This window comes from Pygocentrus nattereri, chromosome 16 (assembly GCF_015220715.1).
Source record: "Pygocentrus nattereri isolate fPygNat1 chromosome 16, fPygNat1.pri, whole genome shotgun sequence".
NCBI classification, from domain to species: domain Eukaryota; kingdom Metazoa; phylum Chordata; class Actinopteri; order Characiformes; family Serrasalmidae; genus Pygocentrus; species Pygocentrus nattereri.
This window is the reverse complement of record NC_051226.1, coordinates 22048225-22061962: the sequence shown is the minus strand read 5'-3', so window position 1 is coordinate 22061962 and position 13738 is coordinate 22048225. Positions and strand designations below refer to the sequence as shown.

General features: G+C 41.7%; 1 protein-coding gene across 2 annotated transcripts in view; it reads left to right on the top strand.

Annotated features, from left to right (window-relative positions):
- Positions 1-485: 485 nt before the first annotated feature.
- Positions 486-13738, top strand: part of adamts2 (ADAM metallopeptidase with thrombospondin type 1 motif, 2) — an 89436-nt gene continuing 76183 nt past the window's right edge. For both annotated transcript variants that reach the window (XM_017720282.2, XM_017720281.2), the window contains exons 1-2: positions 486-679; positions 4968-5359. In XM_017720282.2, coding sequence (XP_017575771.2) covers positions 595-679; positions 4968-5359 — 477 coding nt within the window. In that variant the 5' untranslated portion in view covers positions 486-594. The remainder of the gene's footprint in view (positions 680-4967; positions 5360-13738) is intronic.

Here is a 13738-nt window from a genome sequence, read left to right as displayed (position 1 = left end):
ATAGCAGCAAAGGGTGGGCCGACATTGCATTAAACCCTATGGATTAAGACTGGGATGTCACTCAAGTTCATCTGAGTGTGAATAAATATATATATATATATATATATATATATATGTAGTCCCTGTGTCTAGTACATAGCTATACAGATATATCAATTTAGTGTATAGATAAAAATAGATGTTCTGATGAAAACATTTTTTACTGTCGCTGTGCTGTCTGGATTTTTTATGGATCTGAGCCAATGGCTGTTCAGTCTAAAGACAGATGAGATGTATTTTGGGACATAACTAATGAAACACGTCCGTCGCTCTGTTCATCTCTGTAGTGACCAGGGGAAGGAGGACTGGGCAGGGAGGGATGAAGACATGGAGGGATGGGGTGGTGGGGGGCGGGGGGGGGTGGTGGGGGCGGGGGGGGTGGTGGGGGGGGGGGTTATTGAGGGGAAGAGCTTGCACAGTGCACTTTGCAGTCCGTGTAGCAGGGGAGGGGGAAGCAGGCTGGCTGCCGGATCTCTCCTCTCTCTCTCTCTCTCTCTCTCTCTCTCTCTCCCTCCCAGCTCAGCTCAAAGTGCCGTCTGCCTCTCCAGACCTGCCATGGCCGTTCTGCCTGGATATGCCTTCTTCATTCTCCTGCTGCACTTTCAGCTCGCCCGCGCGCTCTATATCGCCGACAGCGCAGGTATGTGCACAGCTTTCTCCTTCTTCAGCCCCGCGTCGCTCCTCTGTGGATGTGTGGCTACTTTACCGGGAGATAACGAACGGCGAAGAGCTGCCGTGCTACAGCACAAACTCAGTTCCTCCACGCTTTCGCCCAAACAGTACTTTTAAATAAGTCATAGAAAGTGTCTGCGCGTTTGGTGTTTGGAGGGACATCCAGCTGAGGGAAATGGCCTGAATGCCATCGACCTTTTCCCTGCGTTTGCGTGTCTCGAACTTTTCTTCCACTCATCCTTTCGTTCCCGACGCCGAATTGTGACCAGACCGTGTCTTTTTAGACTAACTTTTAAAAACTGTGGTAAAACGAAATCAGAATGATTTTCTTCTTCCACGGCGTGTCTTGTTGTTAACTTTAGGCTTTTTGTTGCTCAGTGACAGTTACGGCTGCTCGATTCTAGAAATTCTGGAGGAGAATTTCCAGCTGAGGAGAATCGGTGGAGTCGATCCTGAGAGTCGATTCCACGCGATCATTTCTTCAGTTCTCGATTCCAAAAATGAAAGGAGATGCAGCAAAATAAAAAAGTACGGCACTGATTAGGTTCACTGTTATGATTTATGATATGAAGGACAAGTAATCCTGAATTCACACGGTCCAGCCTTAGTTGCTCTTTAGGGACAGAGCGCGCCAGCTTGTTTATTAGCTTATGTTATTTATTATCCGGCGAGCTAACGCTAGCTAGCTAAATGAACTCAGCTGACTAACAGAGGACAGCTAAACTGTAAAAATACGGTTCTTCAAGGCGAAGGTAGTTGTTCTGTGTGAGTTCTATATAGAACCATTTCATGTTCCCAGCGTGGTGAAATGGTTTTCAGAGTGAAAGGAATGTCTTGTGTAGGGTTCTATGTAGAACCTTTTTGAAAATGTGGCACCAAAAAGGTTCTTCTGTTGTTACACACGTGACATCTTAACAATAACAGAACCCTTTTTGGTGCTGTATAGAACTATTTTCAAAAAGGTCTCTATACAAAACAGTCGCCATCAACCTGAAGAACCATTTCACCATGCAAAGAGGCATTTAAGCGTTAAATTGTTCTATAAATAATTCTTGCTTTTACTAAAGACCCCTCAGAAACACATTTTTTCAGTGTGTAATCCTTCCTGATTCCTATGTTAACGCCTTGAAGTGGATGAAGCTTTCAGCACTGGCAGTGTTGTTGGATTGCAGTCCACTATTTTATTGCCTACTTTGTCCATACTAAACCACAGCCAGTTTATTGATGTATGTGTTGTGAATGGATGTAGTTTTCAGACTGGCTGTCTAGACAGTGACAGCAGAATATCTCACACTGCGTGTGTGAGCAGACTTGAGCATCACCACGTGGAATCATGTCCAAAGTCAAGTCTCGATTCCCTAATTTCTGAAATTGGAGAATCGACTCTTTTTAGGATCCACTCCAAGCCTTAGTCATATTTCAAACTCACATGAAATCGTCATGAGATGCCATTCGAAGTAAAACAGCTGACGACGGCAATGTTTCTTGCCTGTTTTTAATATTGTGCATAAAACGCAGGCATTACTGTCATGAGTACACTGAGAAGTGTACAATAGAAAATGACTATGCAGATTGCTGAGGAACTCATTGTGTGTATGTATGTGCTTGTGTGTGTGGCTGGACCTTCAGGCTCACCATCAGTGAGGTGAAGGGCTTTGCATATGCATAAGGACGCTCCCTGCACTCTTCACACTGACCTGCACACTGCAAGTCGATGTAAATGTGCCTCTCATCAGTGTGGCCAGGAATGCAATGCGAAGTTGCTTTTTGCATTCAAAAATGTGCATCTACATTGTCTTTGTAAGTTGATAATAGCGGTGTGTGAACCCTTAGAGCTGAAGAAGAGTAGTATGTATTTGCCTTCTGTCACTAATGAGGATTATTGATTTCTGGACTGACTGAGAATCTGTATGTTTTCCTCTGTAGGTGAACATGAGACATGCATGCAGACCTATGGGATGTGTATTCACTCTGAGTGTGCGGGTAATTGTTTCTGAGCAATTTCAGGACACTATGAAGGCCTACTACGGAGGGGCAGCCTACTTTGTCAGGACCAACAGAATGGTCTTGAAAGGTCCTAGTGTGCTTAGTGAAGCTATATGCTTAATTTTTCACAGGTTGACTTTCAACGTGAATCGGCTTTAGGATAGGTGGGGATGGTGGATCAATGTGAATCGCCTTTAGGATAGGTGGGGATGGTGGATCAATGTGAATCGGCTTTAGGATAGGTGGGGATGGTGGATCAATGTGAATCGCCTTTAGGATAGGTGGGGATGGTGGATCAATGTGAATCGGCTTTAGGATAGGTGGGGATGGTGGATCAACGTGAATCGGCTTTAGGATAGGTGGGGATGGTGGATCAATGTGAATCTGCTTTAGGATAGGTGGGGATGGTGGATCAATGTGAATCGCCTTTAGGATAGGTGGGGATGGTGGATCAATGTGAATCGCCTTTAGGATAGGTGGGGATGGTGGATCAATGTGAATCGGCTTTAGGATAGGTGGGGATGGTGGATCAATGTGAATCGCCTTTAGGATAGGTGGGGATGGTGGATCAATGTGAATCGCCTTTAGGATAGGTGGGGATGGTGGATCAATGTGAATCGGCTTTAGGATAGGTGGGGATGGTGGATCAACGTGAATCGGCTTTAGGATAGGTGGGGATGGTGGATCAATGTGAATCTGCTTTAGGATAGGTGGGGATGGTGGATCAATGTGAATCGCCTTTAGGATAGGTGGGGATGGTGGATCAATGTGAATCGCCTTTAGGATAGGTGGGGATGGTGGATCAACGTGAATCGGCTTTAGGATAGGTGGGGATGGTGGATCAATGTGAATCGCCTTTAGGATAGGTGGGGATGGTGGATCAATGTGAATCGCCTTTAGGATAGGTGGGGATGGTGGATCAATGTGAATCGCCTTTAGGATAGGTGGGGATGGTGGATCAATGTGAATCGCCTTTAGGATAGGTGGGGATGGTGGAAGAGGGAGGTGAAACATGATATAGGTTAGTTGGTTGATATTATTTTTCCTGCCCACTGGTGCATGTTGATGTGGGTGAAAGTCACTACACTGCAGTGAACGGTTACAGATAGCATTGTAAAAATATTTTTATACTGTAAATCATTCCATTCCATCATGGGAAGACAAAAAATATACAGATTGGTAATTCGATGAAACACCAATTTCATGTTTTAACAAGACGATAAAATTAGACAAATAGATTTCTCTGAATAATTTACAGTTGACACATTGTCCCCTGAGGAAGACACGAGCTACATCAGCATCCAGCCCGGTTAACTGTTACCTCATTAGCTTTTCTCAGCAGCTTCTCTTACTTATCTAACAGGAAAGCCTACTGATTTCTTATGACTTTTTGTATACGTTTTCCTTTGTGTGCTGGAAAGTGTTCATGCCACATTATCTAAAATGTATAAATATCAATAAAAATTTTGATGTAAAAATATCAAAATTACACTTATTGCATATCCCTAATAGGCAGTTTCACTTTGAAAGGAAACTGACTGAGTAGTGTTCTTTGTCATTTGTTAAGGAAGTTTAAAATCATGTGAAAAAATTAAAAATGACAAAAAAATGGAGATGTGAAGTTTTGTTCTGACAGCAATAATATACATATATAATGCATAAGGGACTTGCAGTTCTATGCAAAAGTCTTACGTACCAGAGCAAATACTGTTGAAAAAGCTGTTTATGTGAGTAGTATGTGTTTACTTGCTCAGAGAACACCAACATTGGAATAAATGCTAGTAACATTTAATAAAGAAAGAAGTAATTTTACATATTTCAAGGTTTTCTTTGAACCATTCCCTTTAACCATTCTTTGAAAGCTGTCCTCGACAAAGCCCCATGGTTAGGATCAATTGCCTTGTATGGCTGATCACTCATACATTTTCTAAAGCGCTTATTCTTCTGGGCTGTGCTGGGTTGCTGAAGCCTATCCTAGTGGTTACTGGGCAAACTCCACACAGAAAGGACCCTGGTCACAAAACGAAGGCCATGCGTGGCCACGCCTTATTAACGGGTGGGAACGAGATCCTAATACGTGGCCATGACTTAGTAAGGCGTAGGTGCTTTACTAAGTTGTGGCCGTGACTTAATCATCTCATTCCCACACCTTACTAAGTTGTGGCCACGCATTATTTTTATTTATCCAGGATGTCATAAGCGTGGCTCCGTAGACCCCATGTCCAAACTTTGTATAAAAACAAACATGTTTGTGTGTGTGCCTTCGGCAGATTCCCTGCAGCATGTCCTGAGGGAGTACGGCCTGGTGAAGCCGGTGAGCGTGGATGAGGATGGACGCTTCCTCTCCCACTCTGTCTCCGTCGGCCAGCTGAGTAGGCAACAGCCCCTCCGGCGCAAGCGGAGAGACACCCACCTGAACGGAGTGCAGGAGCATGCGAGCACCAGAGAGACGCTCTTTTACAACGTTACTGTTTTTGGGCAGGAGTTCCACCTTCATCTCCGGCGTAATTCACGCCTGGTGGCACCTGGTGCAATGGTAGAGTGGCTTGAGGAGGACAACCAAACCCACTCAGAGCCGCTCCTGGCCAGTGACTGTCTGTACGTGGGCCACGTTACTAATGTACCAGATACCTCAGTGGCCATCAGCAACTGTGATGGCCTGGTAAGTGGCCCTCTCTGTTATCTAAAGTTGTTTTTGACTTGGGTTTATTGGAATCCATGAATAAGGTTTTCCTCTAGTATTTTCCTCAAGTAGGCTTGTTTTGTAATGGACGCTAAGCTGTTATTGTTCCATCCAGTTGTGCGGCAAGACATGCATACTTCACATGATGTGGTTGTATTTGGGTAGATTTTGGTCAGCATGGTTCTGAGAGACCTTTGAGGGCTTTGATGGCTGATTCTTTTGGAAAGCTGTTCTTATAGTGGAAACTAGGGCTGAGTGATAAATTGAATTTTAATTTTGGTTTGTGCCACGTTCCGTTTCCAACTGGTGAGCCCAGCACACCCCTTTCTTTTTTATTTTATTATTTGATTTTTATTTCTTTCTTCTGTTTTTTTTTTTCTGTTTTTCACTTGAACTATAATTAAAGTTCAAGGAAATCCACTGTTAAAAAAGTTTAAAAAAGTAAAAATAATCTTGGTCTCAATATTGACCAAAATAATTGTGATAATGATTTTTCCCATCATCACGCAGCACTAGTGGAAACTGAATTGTATTTTTTTTGCAGCCTTGGCAAATGTCCATGAATTGGAAACTGAAATATATTTGAAATCGAAAGATATTTTTGCATGTGTATAAATTCCTATTTATATGAATTTGAGCGTAACACAGTCAGGTCACGCATTCTGACTCAGTTCCACTCGGACACCACAAACTGCTTTGGTCCTTAGAGGCTCGCATGCTAATGGTTAAGATGGCTGCCATTTCTCTGCAGACACTTCACGATTAAATGACGTGGGTCGGCTGGTGTTTTGGTCCTTGTCTGTTTTCCCTTCAGTGCTTCTTGCTTACAAGAGGCAGCATGGCTAGCATGGACTTTACCACATCAATTAACCGCCAGCGCTGGGCTAACCCTCAGTGGAAAAGTGGACTGTAAAACGAATTGAACTCTGAGTGGAATCTCAATCCTAATGAACATGTGAGTGGAATAAAAGATCACGCCATTCATTTAACAGACAGAAGGCTAAGAACTCAAACTGCAGAGTAAAACAAAACATCTCACTTCTCACATCTCACTCAATTTATCATGCATACCTATCATCGTTGCATAAAGTGGCTTGCAGTGGTTTTCAGAGAAGGCCTAATGATTTATATTTGTGTGTGTGGTTTCTTTTCAATCGTTATGCTTCTTCTTTGTACTCCTCAAGTATAGTAGAATCACTCTAGTTTCTTTGGGTTGAATGGAAATAAAATCTTGGAAGTTTAAACGGAAAATGATCCAATCAGGATCTTTTCCTGAGGTATTTCATCGAGCTGTACTTATATATTAGATTAACTATGTATGTTATTAGGAACTGACAGCAAAAAGAACGAGTCACAGTGCGATTTACAATGGATGGGATTTACAATGAGTGGGAACAATTTTCCCCCATAAAGGTGTAAACTATGCTGTAAGAAAGTCCTAGAAATGTTACTGCCTGCAAATATGAGTTTTAGTCTAATCAGTTGGTTTAGGGAGGGAGTCATAAACCAGAAGAATACAGGCTGTTCCTGAAGAAGAGGGACAAACTCCCTACTGTCCAACTGTCTCCGAACTTTTGGACATGTGTACATAAAATAATGTCTGTTACAAAATTCAAATAACAGTATAGAATGTCTTTATATATCTGTGTTTAATCAAGAACAGTCAAAAGATGTGCACCAGCATTGTTTTAGTGCTATTAGAAACCCCCTACACTAGCAGAAATGGGCACCATTGAAGAGGTGGGTTTTTTTTACTTAAGACCTAGCTCTAACAGTCACGGTTCAACAGTGGTGACTGGTTTACCCAGTAGAGCTTTCATGAACTGACTGTTTACAGCACCTTGCTTTATTATGGTGACTATTAAAACAGCTATAATGTTTTTACTGTGTCTTCCAAAGGTTCTAGTGTGCCATCTTCACCTTTTTATGGTTAGCAAGATTGCAATATCGCAAGCAAGTAAACTGAGACAATAGTGGTTATATTACATCACATGTGGTTATGTTAACAGTAGCCTCTCACTTCAGGTGATAATAAGACATGCTACTTTACCAATTTGCCACCAAACTTGTCATTTGGTTTTACTTCTTATGGGAGCCACCAGATCTGCCTGCTGGTGACTAAATACATTGTTTCACTAACTAAATAATATATGTTAATGAATTAACTGAGGAAAATAGCCTGTTAGACCTACTTGTGTCATCTTCTTAGCTTCTAAGTGTAAAAAATAATTCCTATCAGTGCAGATATGAAGCTAATCGACTCCTGTGTAGTAATACTACAGGAGTAAACCTCACGAAAACATATTGTGAAAACACATTTACCTTTACATTTATGGCATTTGGCAGACACTCTTATCCAGAGTGACTTACAACTTGATCATTTTTACAGAGGTAGGCCAAGGTAGTGTTAGGAGTCTGGCCCAAGGACTCTTATTGGTATAGTATTGGGTGCTTGCCCTGGTGGGGGATTGAACCTCAGTTTACAGCATAGAAGGCAGAGGTGTTAACCACTACATTATCCAACCCAAAATAGGACTCATCAATCCATAGGTTACCTCATAGTCAGACTTTCCACTAAGGGGCCACACAAGACCCCTTTGAACCCTGGCAGTACTGTCACTGACATGCAGCAAGTTACCTTTTCAGCTTACACACTGACTTGCAGGCGTGTCCAGACTGCTCCCAGAAACACTTTGGCGTGACCTCACATGTGCCGGCTCCTGTTAGCACCTCTTGGTGGCCTCTCTCACTGCAGCCAGAGCTAGTGCTCCAGCCCCCCAGTGAACTTGCACAAACTTGGGGCATCACAGGAGATGGCAGGCCTGGCTTGGAGTCTGTGCAGTCCGAGCAGCGAGATGACTCCATCTGACCTGCAGTGCTTTTACCCGTGTAGAGGAATCTAGAGGGAAAATGTCTTTTAGTGTTCGGATGTGAGAGGCTTTATAATTTAGTTACATTTGTGGAGAGCTGCTCTCCAGGTTTGAAAGTCAGTTTAGGATACGCATTTAGTCCAGCTGTATGTTTATAGGGTTGTGCCAAGAGTGTTTTTTTTTTTTTCAGTTCTTGAGGACCTGCCAATTCTGATGTGCACTATATTTCCAGAAGTATTGGCTCATCTGCCTTCACACGCATATGAACTTGAGTGACATCCCATTCTTAATCTATAGGGTTTATTATGATGTAGGCCCACCCTTTGCAGCTTCAACCTTTCTGGGAAGGATTTCCACAAGGGTTGAGTGTGTTTACGGGAATTTTTGACCATTCTTCCATTTGTGAGGTCAGAAGCTGATGTTGGACGAGAAGGCCTGGATTGCAATCTCCACTCTAATAAACCCAAAGGTTTTCTATCAGGTTGAGGTGTGGACTCTTGCAGGTGCAGGCCAGTCAAATTCTTGTACACCAAACTCGCTCATCCATGTCTTTATGGACCTTGGTTTGTGCACTGGTGCGAAGTCATGTTGGAACAGGACGGGGTCATCCCTAAACTGTTCCCAAAAAGTTGGGAGCATGAAATTGTCCAAAATCCATAATCCTCCTTCACCAAAACTTTACACTTGGCACAGTGCAGTCAGACAAGTACCGTTCTCCTGGCAACCGCCAAACCCAGACTCATCTATCTGATTGCCAGATGGAGATGCGTGATTCATTACTCCAGAGAACACGTCTCCACTGCTTTAGAGTGCAGTGGCGGCACTTTACACCACTGCATTTGACACTTTGCATTGCACTTGGTGATGTAAGGCTTGGATGCAGCTGCTCGGCCATGGAAACCCATTCCATGAAGCTCTCTACATTGTTCTTGAGCTAATCTGAAGGCCACATGAAATTTGGAAGTTTGTAGCGATTGACTCTGCAGAAAGTTGGAGACCCCTGCACACTATGCGCCTTAGAATCCGCTGACCCTGCTCTGTCATTTTACGTGGCCTACCACTTTGTGGCTGAGTTGCTGTTGTTCCCAATCCCTTCCACTTTGTTATAATACCACTGACAGTTGATTGTGGAATATTTAGTAATGAAGAAAGTTCTTCAACACCAAACTTGCTTATTCAGGTCTTTATGGACCTTGCATTGTGCACTGGTACGCAGTCATGTTGGAACAGGAAGGTGCCATCCCCAAACTGTTCCCACAAAGTTGGGAGAATGAAATTGTCCAAAATCTCTTGGTCTGCTAAAGCATTAAGAAACACAAAGTGTGCCTATATAGTAAGTGGAGCTAATAAAATAGACAATGAACACAGAAACAAGGAGGTGGTCATAATGTTATGCCTGATCGGTGTGCGTTAGAGGTGCCCTTAATGAAAGCATGAGGTGTTTTTTGGTTGACTAGAATCAGACTAGCACATTTCAAGTATTTTATGTTTTATTTGTAACAGAAACAGCATTATTTACTCTTTAATGGGCCAAATGGCATTTAAAAGTTAAAATAGTTTTTTTAGTCTAATGAAATAGCATGATGTCAAATAAATTGCTACACTGAAAGTAAGAGGCAACTGGCTATGTAACATAATTTGCAATTATAATTTGCAAACATAACTGCAATTTCCCTCTGGGATCAGTAAAGGATTCTGATTCTGATAATGAGTCACATTATTTTGTTATTGGTGAAGCAGCAGCCTTACATCATAAAATTGCAACACAGATCAGCCAAAATAAAATTAATACATTGCCAAAGGCCAATCACATGTTTTTAGTGAAAATTTGCAGGACAAAACAGAACCAAACCAAAATAATAACGTTTAGGAGATGGAAAAACACTCTAGATTTTAAATATTCTCTGTAATGAGATTTCTGTTGGTCCATTTGTATAGGATAAATCATTATGTACATAAAAAATTTTATATATATATATATAAAAGTGTAGAGACATGGCATGTGAGGTGAGTCAGTAAGAAATATTATTGCAGTGGACTATAGTAGAGCTGTTCTGCCTCAGTGACAGTTTAGTACCTTTTTCTGGCCACTGTTGACCTATTAAAAGAAAAGCCTTATTATGATGCTGTATCCCATTACACAGAGTTGTACAGACTTTATCTTAATTACACACTGGCTGTTAAGGCTCTTCTTGTGTTACAACTGCATATTTGTGGCTCACATTGGCTTAGTATGCAAAGCGCAAGCAATTGCCTGGTATATCATTTTGAAGACTTTGTGTTAACTATATCAGCAGTACCTTGATAGCGTGCCAGATGGCAATACCAGTGTCATGTGTGTCTGCACGTATGAGTATTTTAATGCGTGTTTTAAAACACACTCAAGGCTTTATATATACAGTGTATTAATTTACGAAAGTACCCTCAGATTTCGCTTTTCTTATTAAGCTTCATGTCAATCATCTGATATTGTGAATCGCCTTTGTTCCTGAACAAAAATGTTTAAAACATGTGCAACCTCAGAGTTATTGCATCTTCTGTCTCATGCATATTTAATAGACACACACATACATAACTCTTACGTAATTTCATCTGTATGCTACAAAATAACAAAGCTAGGTTTCATCTGTCAACTTATAATAGCCTGGTACTCTATGTAGTGTATCTACAATGTGCAGTGACTGAGTACGACATGTATTGCATTGACTAGCCAGTGTCATATATCCATCAAATCAGAGGTAAAAGAATCAGTGAGCTTTGCCTTTCACTCTGCAGTTATTTTCTTTTCAACAATCCTTATGGTGCCTCTCAACAGCACTGCATCTCCTTTGGCAGTGTATGCTTCTTTAGCCTGCAAACCTCTGCAGAATACACCCACCACTCGTCTCCAGCTCTGTCAGTGGCAGTGGGGCTAGCTCTAGCGCCAGAGCCTGTCACGGAGGGAGCTGGGGAGGGCAGATGCATGCTGGGAGGCCCGAAGCCCCGCTAAGTGAGAAGTGAGTGGGAGGCAGCACGGCAAGTGTGTGCCTCGCTTCTCCAGCAGGGGCACAAGCTGTTGCCGCCACTATAGCTACTTTTCTGTAGGGGAACTTTGAGCTAACACGGATACGCCTCCTACACAGAAGAGACTGCATGTATGCGCTTCTGTTTCATTCTATAGTGCTTGCTCGAATAGGAAGCTCCTCATTGTACACTTTACCACTGATGTTAGGATATCTCTGAGTGGAAAAGTGGACTGGAAAATGAACTCTGAATGGAATCTCAATGATTGAACACGTGAGTGGAATAAAAGGTCTAGTCCAGAATAAAAAAAAAAAAAATGTATTTAGCAGAAACATTGAAGATGGAGGGCTGAACAAAACATTTTAATTAATGCAGTGTTCTTCATTAAATTTTAGCAGAGAGCCACTGTGACTGAAAGAAGTGGCTGAAACAGAAACCAAAATCCAGAAAAACTCCAACTTGCATGCATAGCTGCACTATGTGAGTGTTGGGGATTTGGAGACCTCTCTGGTGGAAATGTGTACACGAAATGCTTAAGAACATTTTGTATCATGGGTTGTGTGCGTAATAAAGAAAAACTCCCACAAAAACCAATGTGATTTAAGACTTTACAGAGACTCATAACACAGATACCATTTATTTCATTCATTTTACTCTCGATTCAGTATTAACAAAAATAAATTTCCTGTAATAATGACAGCATGTAGGCTACAGTATGTGCCATGGAATCCAATGTTCTCAACAACATGATCCAAAGCAATTCCAACATTTCAGAAAATGTGGCTAATTATGGCATTTGTTTGTTTCTGCTTTTTATTTTGCTTTATTTTGCATATTGAGCAGGACGTCATCCTTTCTAGTGGTAACAAACCATTTGTGGAGAATTTCTTGGGTCTTGCATCCCCTCATGATGCTTGACATTATGAATCCCTTGTCAAATGTCCCTCAGAGAAACCAGCCAGATGGCCGATATTTTTAAATGGTTTTAATAATTTTCATTCCTTTTTAAATTATTTGTTAATTAATTGTAGTACTATTAAATCTTTGTTCCCTTTTCAAGTGCCATTTTTGATCATTTTTATTAGTTGAAGATTTTCAGTGGCCAAAGTTTAGGGACATGCTTAGTCAGGAGCACCGTTTGGCTTTGCCTCATGTTCTTTTGCACTGCTTCTGGTGACAAATCAATCCATTATTGACCATCAGCTGTGAAAAGTGGACACACCACTTTGTAGGCTGCAGGTGCAGGTACATTGGGATTTTCACTCCCAGCAGTCCACGCTGCCCTCCCAGGGCCATTAGTTCCCAGAGGGCCACACAATAAAGAATTAAAATAATATTAGCAGATACTCGCCTTACAACAGTTGAAAAACATATCCACAAATGCCTGTATGGCACTGTAATATCCCTAACATGGATGAAATGCCTAGTGTGTATTTCAGTTGTTCAGTAGGGGCACAAGCTGTGGTCACTGCTTGAAAAGACATATATGTATGTGCAGGTTTTTCATCCTTGCAGGAAGCTGCTCAACATACGTCGCTCATTCCAGTTCTTCTAGCCATGAGCTTTGTGTGTGCCAAGTTTTGGATGTGAGAAACTCACATCCAATGCGTTCTCTGTGCATTCCTCCTGGTGCCTGTCATGTGCAGATTGCCGTGGAGACGACTCATTTTACAAATTAAAATCCCCTGCCGATGTTTGATCAGCTGTTTTCCTTCAGTGTTTGATAGAGGTCCATCGGTGGCTCTGCATAGGAAGAAATTCAAACATCTGGAAAGTTGTTCATTAAAAAGGAATGAAGAGCTTCTTTTTAGAGCTGAGGTCTTTCTTCGCTTTGTCCCAATCTTTGGTCTAAAGGATACAGTGGTATCGAAAACGTTGTGAGTGGAGTTCTAAGTTCAGTGCTCATTTAACCTTTCAAAGTGGCATAATTGTAATCCTGAAATCAAAATGGATGTAGTTTGTTGTGCTCTGAGCTGAGGTGGCTTGTTTGCCTGGCACCCATGATGTGAATAACTAAACCAGCTATAATTTTTGAGTATTATTTTTGACATTGTCCATATATTAACAGTAACTGTTCTGTCTGAAGATCTTTGCTGATGAAATAATTTCATGCTACAATTTCTGTGGCTAAAAGAAAGATGATGGTTCTGAATGCTAAATAGAGAGTTGAATACAACACAGTAAAGTTAAGTATGCAGTGTAAATTCAGGTTAGCCCTACATAATTAGTTTCATAGATACATAACAAATTATGAACATTCAATTCACATTCTGCATCAACAAGTTCAAGTCTGCACCTGAGAGCTTGCACAACCTCTTTACATTCCTTTAATAGTCGAGAAATGACAAAAATGTCCTCTTATTCAGGCAACCATGTGGACAATGCATGTGGATGTAGGGGTATATTCTTTGCTGTCTGGAAATTTTTGGATGATTCCTTACAGTAAAGCAGATGCGGGAGAAGACACATTTCCCAAGATTGGAGT